At 34.7% G+C, this 18411-nt stretch overlaps 2 protein-coding genes across 3 annotated transcripts; both read right to left on the bottom strand.

Moving 5' to 3' along the window:
• Positions 1 to 7654: 7654 nt before the first annotated feature.
• Positions 7655 to 10398, bottom strand: LOC126592430 (29 kDa ribonucleoprotein A, chloroplastic-like). Of its 2 annotated transcripts, none has more exons than XM_050258116.1 (3): positions 10095 to 10398; positions 8178 to 8475; positions 7655 to 7747 (listed from the first exon to the last, which is right to left on the bottom strand). In XM_050258116.1, exons 1-3 carry the CDS (start codon positions 10199 to 10201, stop codon positions 7700 to 7702), a joined length of 453 nt encoding a protein of 150 aa, XP_050114073.1. In that variant the 5' UTR covers positions 10202 to 10398; the 3' UTR covers positions 7655 to 7699. The 2 variants fall into 2 exon arrangements, with proteins under 2 accessions (XP_050114073.1, XP_050114074.1); XM_050258117.1 differs by lacking the exon at positions 7655 to 7747 and adding an exon at positions 7870 to 8093 and having other exon boundaries at positions 10095 to 10397.
• A 3486-nt stretch (positions 10399 to 13884) lies between these two features.
• Positions 13885 to 18411, bottom strand: LOC126592426 (synaptotagmin-3-like). The gene is made up of 12 exons (XM_050258113.1): positions 18180 to 18411; positions 17651 to 17749; positions 17505 to 17555; positions 17297 to 17420; positions 17088 to 17206; positions 16854 to 16955; positions 16682 to 16756; positions 15661 to 15737; positions 15257 to 15509; positions 14634 to 15035; positions 14242 to 14367; positions 13885 to 14156 (listed from the first exon to the last, which is right to left on the bottom strand). Exons 1-12 carry the CDS (start codon positions 18288 to 18290, stop codon positions 14028 to 14030), a joined length of 1668 nt encoding a protein of 555 aa, XP_050114070.1. The 5' UTR covers positions 18291 to 18411; the 3' UTR covers positions 13885 to 14027.

Here is an 18411-nt window from a genome sequence, read left to right as displayed (position 1 = left end):
CTTATTACATTGTCTCATCTTAACTAATTTCTTTGGCTTACAATATATGATAAATAAGTTTAAGTGGAAGGTAACATGAAGCTCAATTGAAGCATGTACAAGAGCAATTAAAAAAAAATCATAACAAGCAACAATAGTGGACTTTCTTCGAAGCGAAACTTGCTAACAATTGGTGGGAAAATGGCAGTCCACTCACCGATGAGCATTGAGCTCAGCACTTCAGCTTAATTGACAGTTACCACGTTCGATTTTAAAGTCTTTATTGTTGATTACTTAGAATTAGTTAATGATAATTTGTTCATCTACGATTCCATAAGAAGGCATGATTAGTTCATGCCTATTCTGCTCGTTCTTCAATTTGATAGCCTATAGATTCCCATTGCTCCAAGACCAATAGTCATTTTTCCATTAATTCGAAGGACGACGTGGCTAATTTTAAAGAACAATTTTCTCAATGGTACAAAATTATTTGATAGGTAATAAGTATGGTTTGTGAATTATATAAATATCTAAGGATTTGTATCTACTAATTAACCCATGAAAGTTTTTCTTTTGGGTAGTGTTGTTTACACACTCATTTTTACTTCCCACACATTTTTGTTGTTTTTTTTTTTTTGTCCTTTGATCTTCTCCAATTCAATCGATCTGAGCATCGGAAATTGAGAGTGGTGTGAGAGAGATAAAAATGGATGTATAGATAGCACCACCCTTTCTTTTTGTTAGTCGTTAAACTCATTCAAAGAGAAGTAAATAATTTTGATAATTCATTAGAGTTATTGAAAGAGAGGAATAATTTTGGTCACTATAGTTGACTATATGGTATATTATTTTTACATGTAATACATATATAGAAATTGCACTTTTAATCATAACTAACATATAAACATGACAATTATTAGTGAAGTGGTAAACAAATATTTCCTCTAGAGACAAAGCAAATATTTCCTCTAGATAAATTGAGCTAAATGCGCGCATAAAAAAATTCAAAAATGTGTAAAAAGTGAATATTATATGACTCTCTTAGGCTTCAAGTCAAAGATTACGAACTACAATGTTGTAGAATCATTGTGCTCACAAGTTTTTGTCTTTGATTGCAATCAAATAGCCACTGTAAAAAAGCCTGAAAGCCAATGAACGTAAATGGCTATAAACCGATCAAAAAATAGGGGGAAGAAAGAAACACATGTCAACCACCTCATATCAAAATGTGACTTGAAGCCATGATTGCCTCAACTTCATCAGTCATACAAGAGTATGAGAAGCCTCAAAAGGAATGGCCATCGACATAGGATTCGACTGCAGCCCCATCCATGCCACCAAATTATTTAAAAAATTCAAAGTCAAATCATGGGTGTCTAATTTTTGTTAATTATAAATTGGGTAAATCGCCAAAATGGTCCTTGAAAATTGCATAACTCATCACTTTGGTCCCTGAGATTCCAAATCGATAAAAGTGGTCCCTGAGATTGTCCACCATCCATCATTTTGGTCCTTCCGTTAAAAACTTCGTTAAGTGTCCCGGAGCTCTTGGCTGGAAATTTGGGCAATTTTCAAAGCTTCATAACTCAATCGTTTCTTAACCATATTCAACCCATAATATATCAAAATGAAGATAGGAAAGTGTAGAATAAGATTATACCTATTTCGAAGCACAATGGTTGCTGGAGATTTCCGGAAAATAGCCTCAAAATTGACTGGTCAGAGTGAAAACTTGAAAACTCGCCGGAAACTGGATAAACTTTAAACGTTCATAACTTCTTCAATACTCAACGAAATCAAGTGATTCAAAAACAAAAATCATACTTCTCAATGAGACAAAGAGAATGGTACCTTCTTGAGAGCTAACTTGCCGTGGTTTGGCTGGAAAACGGCTCGAAAGTGGCTATCTTGGTCTCTAGTTAGCCACTTTCGAGCCGTTTTCCAGCCAAACCACGGTGAGTTAGATACCATTCTTTTCTTCTCGTCGAGAAGTATGATTGTTGTTTTTGAATCACTTGATTTCGTTGAGTATTGAAGAAGTTATGAATGTTTAAAGTTTACCCAGTTTCCGGCGAGTTTTCAAGTTTTCACTCGGACCAGTCAACTTTGAAGCTATTTTGATATATGAAGCTTTGAAATAGGTATAATCTTATTCTACACTTTCCTATCTTTATTTTGATATATTATGGGTCGAATTTGGTTAAGAAACTATTGAATTACGAAGCTTTGAAAATTGCCTAAACTTCCAGCCAAGAGCTCCGGGACACTTAACGGAGTTTTTAACGGAATGACCAAAATGATGGATGGTGGACAATCTCAGGGACCACTTTTATCGATTTGGAATCTCAGGTATCAAAGTGATGAGTTATGCAAATCTCATGACCATTTTGGCGATTTACCCTTATAAATTTACTCAAGACATTTAGGTAACAAGAAAATTATTGTGATGAACCATACATTAATACATTTGAAGGATTAAACGATATTTAATTTAATAAATTTTTGTATAAATATGATCCTTAACTGTATATAGTGAATATTAGTTAATAATAGTGGGCAATAAAGTCTTTAATGAGGATAATAGTAATGTAAGCATCCAACCCAAAACAATTAGCAACGGGAGGAAATGCTTATTTTTTTTTTTTCTATTTTGATACAACGATCTAGTTACACTAGGTGGTGGGAAATAAAGTGGAGATACCTAACTTTTTAAATATATATATATATATATGTGTGTGTGTGTGTGTGTGTAGACAAATAAAACTAACATAATTGCTAACACACTTAATACAAGTGGTCCAAACATTGTATGTGGATTCCAACTACATTAGAGCATGTGTCAGCAAGTGTGTCAATTTTGTGTGTCCAAATAAAGATCTCCCAAACTTTTAAGCTACTATGTAAAAGCTTCCATTTCTGATGTGGAACAACGCGCTCAGTAGACCCGTATCAAGGTTGATAAGGTCTTTTGTAAACCAATATAACGCATGTATAAACAAACGGAAAATGCTAGGGATACCATCCTTTTAAACCACATTTTGTAAACCACATAATGTGGCAATAAAGTAAGACTTCATAAAAGAATTTTAAAAAGAATACCAAACCGTCAACAACCACATCATATAGTTTACAAAATGTGGTTGAAAAAGATGATATCTAGCTTTACCTTAAATAAATAAAAATTTGATATATGTTCATGTCAATTATCATCAGTTTTATTGTGTAAGTTGATTTTTCCGGCTTGGTTAATTTTAGTGATGATTTAAAATTATATTTCTCATGTTACCTAGTACTACAGTCTAGTAGTATTCATCTTCACATGTAAGTGGGAGGTCTTATATTTGATTCTCGTCATAGGTGAGTTTAAACTACATTATTACTAGCCCATTATGAGGTTAAACTTACCACATCTCCTTTAATATAGATAATATCGCTTGTAAATATATATATATATATATATATATATATATTTCTCACTAGAATGGACGAACCAATTTATTCTGGTCCTATTGGTGAAAGTAAATGGTGTTTAATCCTATTCTTTTCAAGGTGTGGAGAAGATGAAAAGGGATTTTGGAAGATCATTTTCATCGAAAAATCATGTCATTGGTCGGGACTCTCAAATTTGTAATTTCAAAAAATAAAATGAAAAAGTGGGCCAAATCCCACAAATTCTATTTCTTTCCACCTTTATGGATTTCTCCTATTTGTTTGTTTAATTTCGAACAAACAGGTTGCTTGGGCCAGGCCTGTTTTCATTCAACAAAGGCTGCATATGGGCCACCACTTAATACATGCCTTACAAATTGCAATCAAGAATTTGTACACTACCAACTGCTGTGACACCACATTGTACACATTACATTTTTCTATAGTTGCCAACCTTGGACAAAAGTTGAAAAGTGAAAACCTTCCCCAATCCAAGAGTTCAACAGAGTTGTAAGCGTCTTGTAGCTCGAATAATTACAAACATTTACATCTGTACTCGAGTTCCTATATTCAATTCTCTCCTCCTGCAATTAGCTAACTCTTGCATTTTGAGATATGACTATGTGTGTGCACATGTGATTTGGTGCCACATTGAAAGCCACTCAAGTCCCATCTTGTTTCCCTTTCGGTTTTGCCTTGCAGTGCACCAAATATTATGGTTCAATCTGGCAATCATGTCTTGTCCATCTCTAATGGTCCAACATGCGGCTGCAAATAATTGTGCTTTAAATCTTACAACTGCAATCAACAATTTCGGGGAATTTCATATTTTAGTTATTTATTATTTTTTGAGATATTTCTTGTATTGATCACTTGTAAATGTCTTGTTCTACAATGCTTGTTATCATTTTCACTAATAAGTGAAAGACATTAGGTTCAAATTTCATTGATTGCAAGAAGTGGTTGGATTCGCCGACGGTGTAAAATGAATAGCATTGAATCATGAGAATGAGAATGTAGGGGTTGTTTTCATTAGTAGTGATACTGCTATTGAAGAAGGATTTGGGTGTTGCTCTGTTATTTTCCATTCATGGCGCTACCATAGAAAATACTTTATCTGAAGATGGCGCACCTATGACTTCATTTCTTAGAAATTTCATGCAACGGAAGATCCTGAATTTTGAGACTTTCTACACCAAAAATATTCTCTTAAGTGAAGGTATTCATGCTTGGATGGCAGCTTAAGATCAACCTCATGAAAACCTTATATTCCCTGAAGAGGTTTTACCCCGTGGAACTCTCTAATGGAACTTTAGCTTTCTTAGTGCTTGCGCTAAGGAGGAACTATTAGGTTTAGTGACTCGCCCCCGGCTACGTGTCCTTTGGACCCTTCGCCCGCCCGCCATGAGTAGAAGCAAGCTAGCCCCCTATGTTTAGTCTAAATATATGATTGTAAATCATAAAAAAAATGGTTCTTATAAATATTAGGGATATAAAAAATTGTAAGATTAAACAGCTTTTTTAGACTATTACAACCCCATGAACGTCAAGATTTGATTTGTTAAGAAAAATTGAAAACAATGAATTTTAAATTTACTGTTACTAGTTATATCTTCTTCTTTTTTTATAAAGAAGAGAGCAAAGCCCAGCAAACATAACAGAAAAGACTAGGCGGATAGCCCTAAGAAGGGCCCTGCCAATAGTATCATAATCTAAAAAATTAGTAGCAGTGGTAGGAGGAGAAACAAAACATGAAGACTAAGGGACACGTCATGGCCCAAATCAGCTATGTGGTCAGCTGAGACATTCTTTTCTCTATAGATATGAGTGACTTCCCATCTCTAACTTCTTTTGATAGCTTCTTTGCAGTCTTTTATGAGATTGTAAAGCAGGTGCAAGACCAAATTAGGTTGTTAGATCAAGGTAACAATAGCACAAGAGTCCCATTCAATAATCACATCCCCACATCTCTCATCCCAAGTCATAGTGAGACTCATGTAAACACCTCAAAGCCCATTTTCCACGATGGTTCCTCTACCCAAGTTAGCTGCAAAGCCCTTAATCCAATCCCCTTCGAAGTTACGAAGCAAAACCTCCAACACTTATGTGGCTAACCAAGTCTTTACAGCTTCCATCATTATTAATTTTGTATCCACAAATTAACTGACTGATCCAAAGGATAGAAATAATTTATCTAGAAGACTTACTAGAAGAACATTCATTGGCAGTAAACCAGTCCCTTGCAAAGTGAAAAATGGAATTTTGTGGTCAGAGAAGAGGTTGTTGACCATCATTGAACACAAAATTGTTCCTCCATTTCCAACAAAACCAGAGAGTTGAAGCAAAGATAAGGCTCCAGGGTAAGCCATATATGGAAGTGCATTGAGTTTAAAGGTTTATAGTTATCCAGCTTTGAAAATCAAGAGCAAAGGAATGGCCAACTTCAAAGGGAATTCCAACACCATTCCAAAGAAAAAGAGAGTGCCTACAACTCCTCATGATGTAATCTATTGATTCGTCTTTAGTAGGCCAAATTAGACATCAATGGTTATTAGTAAAACCTCTTCTAGCTCTCTACACATTAGTGAGCATTTTCCCATGATGTACAATGTAGAGGAAAGTCACCAACTTGGGTAGGAGATTAAGTTTTCCAAATGAATCCCAATTCCAGGAAATGATATCATCATCGCCAAATAGAGAGAGGTAAGTAAGTTCCAAAGTTGGTGAGGCTTCAAGTTAACTGATCTTTCATGCTACTAGTTATATCAAATAAGCTTCTTATCACAAAATGCCTTCAAATTTAAGGGTGGGCGTCAATCTCATTGCATCAATCACAATGGGCACATATGAATCGTAGTGGCCAGTTTGGTTTGATTTTGATTTTGAGCACAAAATAAAATCAAACGGTTCAAAAGCCAAACCAAACCACAATGAATTGGTTTGATTACGGTTTGAGCTTTTGTAAACTGATCTACATTGAAGTGGACCAATCACTTATACATTGGTATTTTAATGATTTTATATTACACATGTAGCCTTTTCATTAGCTAATAACTAGGTAAAAATATTGAACTTGGAGGTTGATGATGGAACATTGAAGATATTTGAGTTGTAACTATATTATGTACTAAAGTTTAAAGTTCAGTTTAGTGGCACTCGTTTTCACTTGTATGTGTAGGTTTTAGGTTTATCTCTTGTTGATACCGAGATTGATACAAATTTATTATCGCTGACCCATTGTGTAATTAGCCCAAATCCCCTCCCTTAATATAAATATATCATTGTATTGAAAAAAGTTTGATAGTATGTTGAATGTTAGGATTGTTTGATGTACTATAAGCATAATATGTAACAAATTCTTGAATTGTTGTCGTGGCATGTTAGGCTAGAATGTTGATAAAAAAATTAAAAAAAAGTTGGTTCGGTTTAGTTTCTCTGGAAATTTTTGTCAAAACCTAACCAAATCAAACTATTATATTTTAATTGGTTTGATTATGGTTTTGGAGCGAAACAGATCCTAGTCAGGTGTGCCCACCTCTTCTCAATTACCCTTCTCCTCATTTTGATCCATCGATTTCATTATATGTTAAGATCATCCATGAGGTATGAATGTGCACATCAATATCATCATTCTGTTTGAATTTCGTAAAAATATTTGAGTGCTCAAGTGGCACACAGGAAAAATATATAGATTTATTATTCAACAGTAATACTTCGAAAATTTTGGTCTTTTTAAAATTTTAATATTTTTTTATATGTATTCAATATGATGTTTGAAATGCATGTATGTCACGAGAGATTTATACACATGATTGAAAAATACGTGAAAATAACATGTATTTAACCTAAAAAGTATGTACATTGTATATGTATAATACATGTAATGTTTTTTCAAGTTTTAAAATACGTGTAATTTAACATATTACAGGGGAGCATTTGGAGCGTTTGTTAACGGGTGAAACATTTAACTCGTTAACAGAACGGGTCATTTTGAATTCAACAATTTCCACTCATTGGCTTAATAGGTTGGATTTGGGTGACATTTAAAAAATCAAATTGTGATCAGCCAAACCCAAACCAACTAAACCAACCATTTGCCAACTCTACCTTCAATGATAAAGGGAAGGCAGAATATGCAATAATGCTTTTGATGTACCAAATCCATAAACTGTTAAAAAAAGTTGATCACAAATCAGTTCTTTAACTTGGCTAAGACATTCGGAATATAAATCTCAAAAAACCCCCAATAACGCTCACGAAACCAACCGTGGCACAAGGCAGCATGATCTTGTCATTCTTGACAAACAACAATGAGGGGCACAGCTACAATCTTAACAACCTGTAATGAAGAACAACAGATATTAGGATCATACATGCAAAAGGAAGGAAAAGAAATCCGACGCAAAATAAATTATTAATTAATCGGACAAACACTGTTTAATACCATAAATGCATGTAGGATTTATAATAGAACCCCATAATGATGTACCAGCACAGTTATATATAAATGATGTATACCATATCCTGTATAAGGAAGAAAAAGGCAGAATCAAACATTTACGATAGGTTGGAAGCTATACATCAAGTATTCTGTTAGCCAATGACTTTACAACGTTTTATATTTAAAATTGACGCCTCGACTTAGGTTCTGCCGCAGTCACTTAGATAGATCTTCCATACAAGTCCTGTAGAAAACAAAATTTAGAAACACAAAGATTGTACATATAATTGGAAACAATATGGTTAAGGAGAGGTAATGATATACGTACAACTTCATCCAACGATTCAATGACACTGTTCATTTGATCAGCAGTATCATAAGTTACAAAACTGAAACCCATCGATCTGCCACTGTCCCTGTCATAAACTACCTTGGCTTCCAAAACCTTTCCTTGCTCACTAAACAAGTTCTCAAGAGCCAAATTGTCAACACCCCATGCAAGGTTACCCACGTAAAGGCGGTTGTTAGAGTCATAACCTCCACCACCACCTCTGGGACCTCTGGCACCTCTGAAAGAGGAAACCTCAGTCCGAGGAGGAAGAGGTCCATAGTTTACCCTCAATGCCCTGCCATCAAGTTCTTGCCAAATGCAATAAAGTATTTATTAGATACGATATAAGCCTTTTAGATATGATATACAGGGTTCTCATGAATGCAATGCAACCAAATGATGGCAAGACTCAGCAAAATTAAATACGGAACTCAACCAATCACTACACTGAAAAACCAACATCAAGAAATGCAACACAGAGCTACAAAACAACCTTTTCATAATGAAATAAACATCGACCAAGTTTCAAACATCTATCAATAAAATTGTTTTCACGATAATGCCATGAAACTCTTGCTAACATAGTTATATACAACAAACAGGGATCTCAACTAAAACTGTAACCAATGACTTCAAGACTTGGAACAATCAACACGGTAATAAGCAATCACGGCCGTAAAAAATTATACGCTACAAAAGCCCAGAGACTAAGCTCCATAAAACAATTGTTCAATATGACAAATCTCGAACAAGTTTCAACAAATGAATGTTTAATAAATATGACAACGGGTTTTTATCGTTTATAGCCAAAATTTGGTCACCCAATTCATAAATGTCAGTGTTTATAAAAAAAATTCAAATATAGCAGAAAACTCAACTGAATAGACTTATATATTCTCTAAATTAAATTCTAATTACCACTTAGAACACAAAACCCTTTCAAAGTTTTTGCATGGTTGTTCAACGAGGAATGGGGATGGAAAAGGTCGAGGACCAGTTGCAGGCATATAGAACAAGCCATGAATACATGGTTAGCTGCGGCATTGAAAAAAATCAAAACTTTTTTCATATGAATATATACTTTTTTATGCAATCGATTAAAAAGTGTATATGTTCCATGCTAAGATTGAATTTATAAGCTCATTTTCTTGGGAGAAAATAAACAATCAATGAGATCAAACTTCGTCATTCTTTGTCATTGCCGTCAAAACCCTAATACTAAAATACCAGTTAATTGTTACACAAAAATATGCAAAAATTTTGTTCTATGAAATTATCATTATGACCTATGTTGTAGCTTTATCAAGTAAGAAATGAATTTGACAGTTATTTTTGCTCAATCTTTTTTCGTTCATTCTAATTTTTTTAGATTGGGATCTGGATATTATCAGACATTCAAACTGTAAAATCGAAAAGAATGCCATCTCTTGTTAGTTTACATTTATACAATTTTCAATGGTGAGGGCATTTGAGTCTATTTACTTGGTCTTTTTGCTATATTTGAAATTTTTAATAAAAATTGATATTTATGAATTGAAATGCTAAATTTTGGCTAAAAATTAAAAATTACTCTACGACTACGAATAACATCTGAGTTCACGAAATTTCACACACTTTCGCATATATAAGAAAATGTCACATATATAAGAAAATGTCATTAAATGGTCAGGCTTAAATATGAAGACTTACATAGCCATTTAGCTGGCGAGCAGCAAATTCAGCTTCTTGAACACTTGACATAGTCACAAACCCAAATCCCCTGCTTCTTCCGGTCGTCTTATCATATATAAAAAAATAAAAAATAAAACCCTCCAAATTTAACCCACAAAACACTAAACCAACAACAACCGATTTCACTTTTCAACCAAATTTCAAGTAAAAGTTACAAAATTTCGAGTGAAAACAAGGAATTACCTCGACCATCTAGACATTTCCAGCGCTCTCGAAGATACCAGCGAGCTGAACACTATCGACATTGAAGGGAAGGTTATCCACAAAGAGTTTGAGGTCAGGGGAGGCATCTCCCGGAGTTGAGAAATAAAGCTGAAATTGAAATGGGTTTGCAGCCGAGCGTTAGGGCGAAGGAGGCAGCCTAGTAGAGATAGATTGAGGCGGGTTTGGGAGTGTAGAAGGCTAGGGTTTTGGGGGAGAGAGAAGGAAGAGTGAGGGAAGCTGTGGAGGCAGTCATGGTGGTTTCGCTCTGATTTTAGTTTTGCTTATTTACCAATAAGGTTGCAAAGAAGAAGAGGATATTTTTAAAACTTGGGGATTCAGGGTTTATGAAGAAAATTTGGATATTTTTATGACAGAAGTGCCCCTGGGGTTGGTTGGATTTATGGATAATGATCTGGTGCAGTGAGGATCACGAAGCTGTTGTGTTATGTGCCTGGCCCACTTTGCCCACTTGGTGTTAGATCATGGCCGTTTGTTTGTGATTATAACTACTAGCTATTGAGGGAGATGTAAGATATTAGATGGGGAGGACAGAGTTGAGGACAAAAGAAGGCATAAGATATTTTGTGTGCCTTGCCAATTGGCATTGTGGACTTGGATGGTTGGATCTGGTTGGAAGATAGACCTTATTTTAAGTCCAAGATGGGCTCAATCCATTTTTTGCATATATGGAAGTCTAAGATGGGGAGTAGAAGCCAATAACCTTCAAAACTATTAAGATAACGATTTTTAACGGTTGACTCGATAGCAACTCGAACAGTAAACAGATGGTTTAAAACCTTTTATTTTTGTGTTGTTTCGTGTTAGATTAGTGAGTAGTGTAAGAAATTGTCAAACATAATTCATATCACCATATAACATCTAATCTTATAATTAATGAATGATTTTCTCTTCCACAATGTGTTGTGAAAGAGAAAATCTAGTCACTACAAACAAAATCTGGATTTGGCTTTTTAGTCAAAATGGTCTTTAAGATTTGCATAACACGTCACTTTGGTCCCTGAGATTGAAAATCAATAGAAATGATCCCTGAAATTGTCCAACATCCATTATTTTGGTCATTCCGTTAAAAACTCCGTTAAGTGTCTCGAAACTCTTGGCCGAAAGTTTGGGCAATTTTCTAAGCTTCGTAACTCAATCGTTTCTTAACCAAATTCAAACCATAATATATCAAAATGAAGATAGGAAAGTGTAGAACAAGATTATATCTATTTGGATGCCCAATGGTTGTCGACGATGGCTGAAAAATAGCCTGAAAGATGACTAGTCCGTGGGAAAACTCGAAAACTCACCAAAAACTGGGTAAAGTTTAAACATTCATAACTTCTTCAATACTCAATAAAATCGAGTGATTCAAAAAAAGAAAATCATACTTCTCAATGAGACAAATAGAATGGTACCTTTCTCGACGGCTAAATCGACGTGTTTTGGCTGGAAAATGGCTCGAAAGTGGTTGTCTTGGTTTCGAGTTAGCCACTACCGAGTAGTTTTCTGGTCAAACCATGGTGAATTAGCCGTCGAGAAAGGTACCATTCTCTTTGTCTCATTGAGAAGTATGATTTTCATTTTTGAATCACTTGATTTCGTTGAGTATTGAAGAAATTATGAACGTTTAAAGTTTACTTAGTTTCCGGCAAGTTTCCAATTTTCCCACGGACCAGTCACCTTTCATGCTATTTTCCAGCCATCTCCGGTAATCATTGGGCTTCTAAATAGGTATAATCTTGTTCTACACTTTCCTATCTTCATTTTGATATATTATGGGTCGAATTTGGTTAAGAAAAAATTGAGTTACGAAGTTTTGAAAATTGCCCAAATTTCCGGTCAAGAGCTCTGGGACACTTAACGGAGTTTTAAACAGAATGACCAAAATAATGGATGGTGGACAATCTCAGGGACCATTTCTATTGATTTTCAATCTCAGGGACCAAAGTGACATGTTATGCAAATCTCAGGAACCATTTTGGCTAAAAAGCCTATGGATTTTGCTAGTATTAGTCGTTCATCTTTGATTTATTGATACCAATCATTCAATTTCAATCAACTAAAGGCAACAATTGCTAACAAAACTCTATGAAAATATACTATATATTGAAGGCAAATTTTTGTCTAACTCATAGCATTTATGCATACAAGCATACATATTAACTCTTAAAGTAGGTATGCACTCAACAATTCTATAACCCATAAAATTCAAGGCCTAGTGTTGGGGTGAACCAAGACTCTTTACAAACTAAAAAGAAAAGAGATCCAACTTTCATACCCTTGAAGCTCATCCTTGTGTTCACAAGGTTATCACACAAGTGGAGGCCTTCAAATTCACTCCAAACTCCTTGGAAGCTTCCTTGTGTTTATGATCTTCTCTTGTTTGATGTTTGCTTCTTTGGTTCTCCTTTGCTCCTTGAGTATTTGAGGAAAAGATCTCCAAAGCTTGTAAGGTTGCAAGCCTCTAAGTATTCACACCAAGGATGAGGTGTGAAGCGAAGATGGATGGCCTAAAAGAAGTAAGATTGCTAGCTAGGTTCTTCGAAGTATGGCCAACCTCTTTTAGAGAGATAGAGAGAGAAATGCCTTACTCTTTGTCTCAAGAAAACCTTAATGAGGTTAAGCTATAAAGTTGCTTTTATACCTCATCACAAGTGTGCGGCAAACTTGTAATTAAGCCATTCCCTTCCCAACTTAAGCATAATGAGCCTTTATTGACCAAACTCATTTGGGCCATGAAAACTGAAACTAACTTAAAGCCCATTATAAACATTTCGTATGCTCAATTAACCAATTATTTAATCTAGGCCATACTCAAGTAAACTATTTAATTGTTTATCCATTTCATTTATATTTCTTCACATTCATCTTTACACGGTGTACACTCAGTTAGGTTTCAATGAGCGAGGTTGTGGGCAATTGTAACTCTTAACAATTGATTGTTAATTGAGACTAACTTTCGATTCTTCCTTTATTGAAGATTAGTGTTTGCTAATCTTTAGCAGTATGCCATGGGTACCTAAGCTAAGTAGAAGTGCTTGGAGAACCCATCCTGTTACAACTACAATGCAATATAGTTCCTCTCTAATTCAATGCTCTTGACCACATTATTTAATTGCTAGTTTGTTTTTTGTCTACCATTAAATGTGATACTTCTCTATATGATTATAGTGAATGTGATTTGGAAAGTACTTCCTAAATCCCATTCATATGCTTTGGCCAATGACACCTAAATCATATCTCAGAGTATTTTCCTTTCACCATAGAAGGTTATAGATTCCTTGTTGTACATTCACATGTTTACATGATTACGTAGCTTAACCCCAACAATGTCGTGGACATCCTCAAATGGAATGCTTTAACATAGTCAAAGATCAAGGACCTAACCACTAGACAACTATGATACCTCAGGGCAAAAGACTACTTTGCATTATTGCAATTTATGAGTTCTTACATGACATGTATGTTAGAAATCTCAATTAATCATGTTCAATGTACTCAACATCCTTTTAAGCACCTATGTGTTTGTCTTAGTGTCCATCACTTACTAACTCGAGACTAGTCATACTCTCGCTTGAGTTAACATAACACATACTAACCTTAGCGTATGATCAATGCCTAATTGACAATCCTATGGCTAGGAACATTTTAGGAATAAACATAAGAGAAATGTCTTGTTGATCTTAACTTATATCACTTCTCTCTTACGTTGATTACATTCATTTGATTATGTTATTGATTAAACACATGATACGTTAAATAGTGATTAACAATAAGCTAGTCTTGCCCTTTCATTAAACGAATAAGAGTTTAACATAACAAGTATTCAAAAAACTGTTACATCAAATGAGTGGCTTTAAGGACATACTTCCAATATATATATATATTACTGCAAAAGTTTTGATGTGGTCATGTAGAATTCCACTGCGTCTCAATATGTATAACTCCATTTTTTGAGTTGATCAAATTGTACTTCCCTCTAATGCGTCCATTGTATACCACATCACTAAAATTGATGTCAATGTACCCCAACGACTCCTAAATAAATAGTAGAAATTAGATGGTTTTAATTCAATAAATAATAAACCTAAAATGGTGAGGAGATTATGGTAAAAGATCCAACCTGTCGACGAAAACCAAATCTTTTCTTACTCATTACTTCAATATGGATCTTCTCCTTCAGTGAAGCATCTTCTATCACAAACTGGAATTCTTCATTCCAACTTGGACACTGGGTTTTCCTAAGCATCTAGAAAATTTTGCATGCATAAAGTCATAATATGAACTAAATCAAGTCACAACGCACGTCATTATTAACCAATGAGAAACAAACATAGTAAACTATGTTATGTTGTTCCGACTATCTATTTCAACATCATTCAAATGAATATTTACTTGAATATAAGGTTGAAATCGACAATATGTTAAGAGAACATCTCCTTTTAACTGGTGTAAATAATAGTTTCCTACATAATCTAAGATAAATGAGGTGTTTAGGAGTGCTAATATGCTCACCTTGGTTATCTTAGTTTCTTCTCCAAAGCTGACCAAAGCATAAGGGTTAGGGTTACTGCGATTCTTGCCGGAAACATCTTCAGCTCCTTGGACTGTAACCGAAAGCAAACCGGCTGCTTCTAGCGACGAAAAGCAAGAAAAATCCATGGATCCCTTTCGGCTCCTACTTTGGTGACTTTTTTCCCCAGCAACTTTTCCATCCAAAGGTCCACTGCAGTTTCCATGGTCATCTATAAAAGGATTGTATGTCAACTCCACTATGAGGTGGCCTCTCCCTTTCTTGTTTACAGGATCATAAGGGTTTGTGTTCTTCACCAAATCAAGAGTTAATTCTTTCGTCTCATGTGGGGTAAGCACCTTCAGTGGAACAATTTGCATTCCTAAAAAATCATGTGTTCCAATCTGTGAAATGAACATAAACAACACATCTTTTATTAGATAAATACGATCATTGGAGTTGTCAAACAGTATGACATATTATGTTGCCACACTATTAATCAAATCATTAATAAAATTGAAATTATATCTTGAGTGAATATCAAGAGTCTAGCATATATAGCATGTCTGTCTGTCTGAAAAAAAAATCATATATTTCTTTTGTATTAATACGGGTTTGTCCAAACCTGTTCCCAATCATAAAGATCAAATTGAAGGATTTGGGTCTGGGGATCTTTAACTGTAAGCCTGAAACTCTCATTCCATTCAGGGTTAAGGTTCCTCATCATAATGGTAGTTTTCTTTGAAGGAAGCCTCTCCCCACTTAGTTTAATTTTAACATAAGGGTCAGATGTTCCAATGATGTCCATCTTCAAGAGTTTGAGTGCTCTTACAACCTTCACATGTAGTATCCCTACTGGCTTCTTTATTGTCCCTGATCTGGGTAAGCAAGAAAAATAATAATGAGTTAAATATTATATTTGATACATAATTAGTGTTTGTATATATATAAAAAAATAAAATTATACATGATTTCTGAAGAGAAATATATCCTTTAACTGTAGAAAAATGCCATATCATATAAACTTACAGGGAACTATCAAGAATTGGTATGTCCAGAGTTTGGGGCCATAAATAAAGGCTAGCAACTTGTCTTTTTATAAATTCCTGCGTAGCACACAAAAAATAATCATACAAAAAGAAATTATTAAAAAGAGAACATGTGTATACAAATTCTAACATTTTTTATGTCATAATTTAAATCTGATGAAACTTATGCATGTTTAAAATATTAAGTATCATATCCTTACCCACTTTTCATATAACTACACTTGTTTGATGACAAAAAGAAAATAATAAATCACGTATCTTTCAAAAAATAAATTGGCAACGCTATTAATGGGATCTGCTCAGCTCGCTCTCCCACCCACTAGCCCACTCCAGCCCAAAGTTTGCATGAAATATCATCATCCTTTATGATAGGGCTTAAAAATAGGTGTCTTTCACAAATAAGCTCCTCGAAACACCATCTTAAATAAAATCACCTAAAAATATCATTTTGAAGGAAAGGAAACTCTCGACACAGCTGTTATTAAATTAACATTTGGTAGGTGAGGTTTATGTTTTTTTATGCAGCTTGATTTTTGGAGTGTTTCTTATTAGCATTAACAATCGTAAAAAACCACACTAGTTAAGCATTAAAAATATGAAAGCCTATGTGCTTGTTGAACCTATTCAAGCATCGAAAGCATATGACTAGCTAACATCATTTTCAAGTTCTAGGTGATATGAGAAAATGACCACACTAAAAAGTCAACTGAAAATAGAAAATAGTATATTTTTGTATAATTAGGTTTATCATTATGCTTTGTTTATTTTTATTTCCTATAAAAAAACCATTAAGCTTCATGATTTGTTTCAATTCTTTATAGGCATTGCCTAAGAACTCACATTATTTTAAAACGTGTACTTTAATTTATACATTATTCTATATTATGATCATGATGGCTGTTTTTCCTTCACTCAAAACTCAAAAGGTCAACATAAACAAGCTTAATGATAAGTTAAACTATTCAGAGGTGATTACTTTAGAGAGAGAGAGAGAGAGAGACCTGGATGAATTGGTACAAACCAGGAATTGCCATCACATCCCCTCCCTGAATTTTGAGTCCAAAATCCACATGTGGCTGCAATTAACATAATCTGCCACCATAAGAGCATGCCACTTACATGAAGTTTTAAAACCAACTTTGTTTTCTTTTTCTAAATTTTTTGTTAATGTACCTTATCTATCAAACTCACTACTATGTTTCCAAAACATGGGAATGATGGCACCAGAGGCCTCAAAATTATCCTTGGTGCTGCAAATATTTGGATATCCACCAACTGAGAGCCGAAAAATGAACAAGTTTATGAGACTATTTTTCATGGTGATTGCACGCAGACAGACAGCACCCGACGAGGGTGTAATTTGCGTGTGCATGCACGCGGATGTAAGGTTCTGTAATTCACTCTAACCTGTGCTGTAAATCGAAACGGCAACAGTTTCAACACCACTGTTATGTGGGGATTTCCTGCCCATCTAATTGCAGGCTCAAATATCAGTTCGTTTTCAGTGGTTTCATGAACTCTCATGCCTGCAAAACTTCGATGACTTGGTAAGATCTCTCATAGACCAAAAATAAAAACACACACACATGCAAATTTAAATGCTTCTTCTAACTTACCGTAAATTGTAGGAGGAAGGCTTCCGAGAGTCAGGGTCTCGAATTCGATCGATTTTATCTGATACTTTCCAATGTACTCTGCAAATATAGGCTTCGTGGTGCTTCGTATGATACCGCATATTGCCTATAAGTGTAAGAACACAAGTGAGGCATCGAGACGACTGACTAGTTCGCTAGGTTTTAGTTACTAGGGTTAGCTCCAAATCACCTTATCAAGGTAAGGCCACATATCATATAAAGCCTTGTTAAACCAGTCAATCTGCAAAAGTTCATTAAAAAAAGAAAAAAAAAATTACTAGGAATAAAATGCCACAGTAAAATGTAATTAACAAGGAGGTAAAGTTAAACTCTCACTCTTTCATAGTCAGGATGTTTCACCCATGGAGGAATCTCATGCAAAAGATCAATCAGAGAGCCTGTATCAATCTCATCAAGGGGTTTAATAATTGGATCCTGCATAATTAGGTTTAAAGGAAATTTAATTACTTAATGACCATAAAATGACAGGACCCATGTAGTGGAGGATTGTTCTCAGGGTAAGACGACGCTGGTACACCATTTTGGCCAGTTACTTTTGAATACCTATCTTGTCATGGATTTTTTAGGCATTTTGTTAAGCACCTTGCCGCTACTTGACAGCTATTCTTAACAAGGACGTAAATGAACAATGAATAATTTCAATGCGAAGCAATCGTGTGAGATGGGGGGGCAAGTGGGCAAATGTAGACCAAAACAAAATTGAACACATATAGCATTGGAGATGAAGAACGATTTTTAATTGACATTCCCATATCAGACATGGCATTCATGGAAGAAAAATGAAAATTGTCATAAAATAATGAAACGAAAAATTAAGGAAGTTCTCGGTTTTGTGGTTAATTACCTTCACATCTTCAGGCTTAGAGTATATAAATATGAAAAATCCCAGTACAAGGCCGATTGGAATTCCAAATCCAAATCCAATAAAATCGAATAAAAGACTCAGAATTCTCATTTTTCCCTACAGAAAGTTGAAAATTAAAATCCAGAAATCCATCATCAATACAATATCTGGAAGAATTATGTAAAAGAAAAAAGAAAGAAAGAAAGGAGGATGCAAGGATCAGAAATTGCAA

The sequence above is a fragment of the Malus sylvestris genome, chromosome 12 (genome assembly GCF_916048215.2).
Source record: "Malus sylvestris chromosome 12, drMalSylv7.2, whole genome shotgun sequence".
In the NCBI taxonomy this organism is placed as follows: domain Eukaryota; kingdom Viridiplantae; phylum Streptophyta; class Magnoliopsida; order Rosales; family Rosaceae; genus Malus; species Malus sylvestris.
Note: the sequence above shows the minus strand (reverse complement) of the source record. Positions and strands in the feature narration are given on the sequence as shown.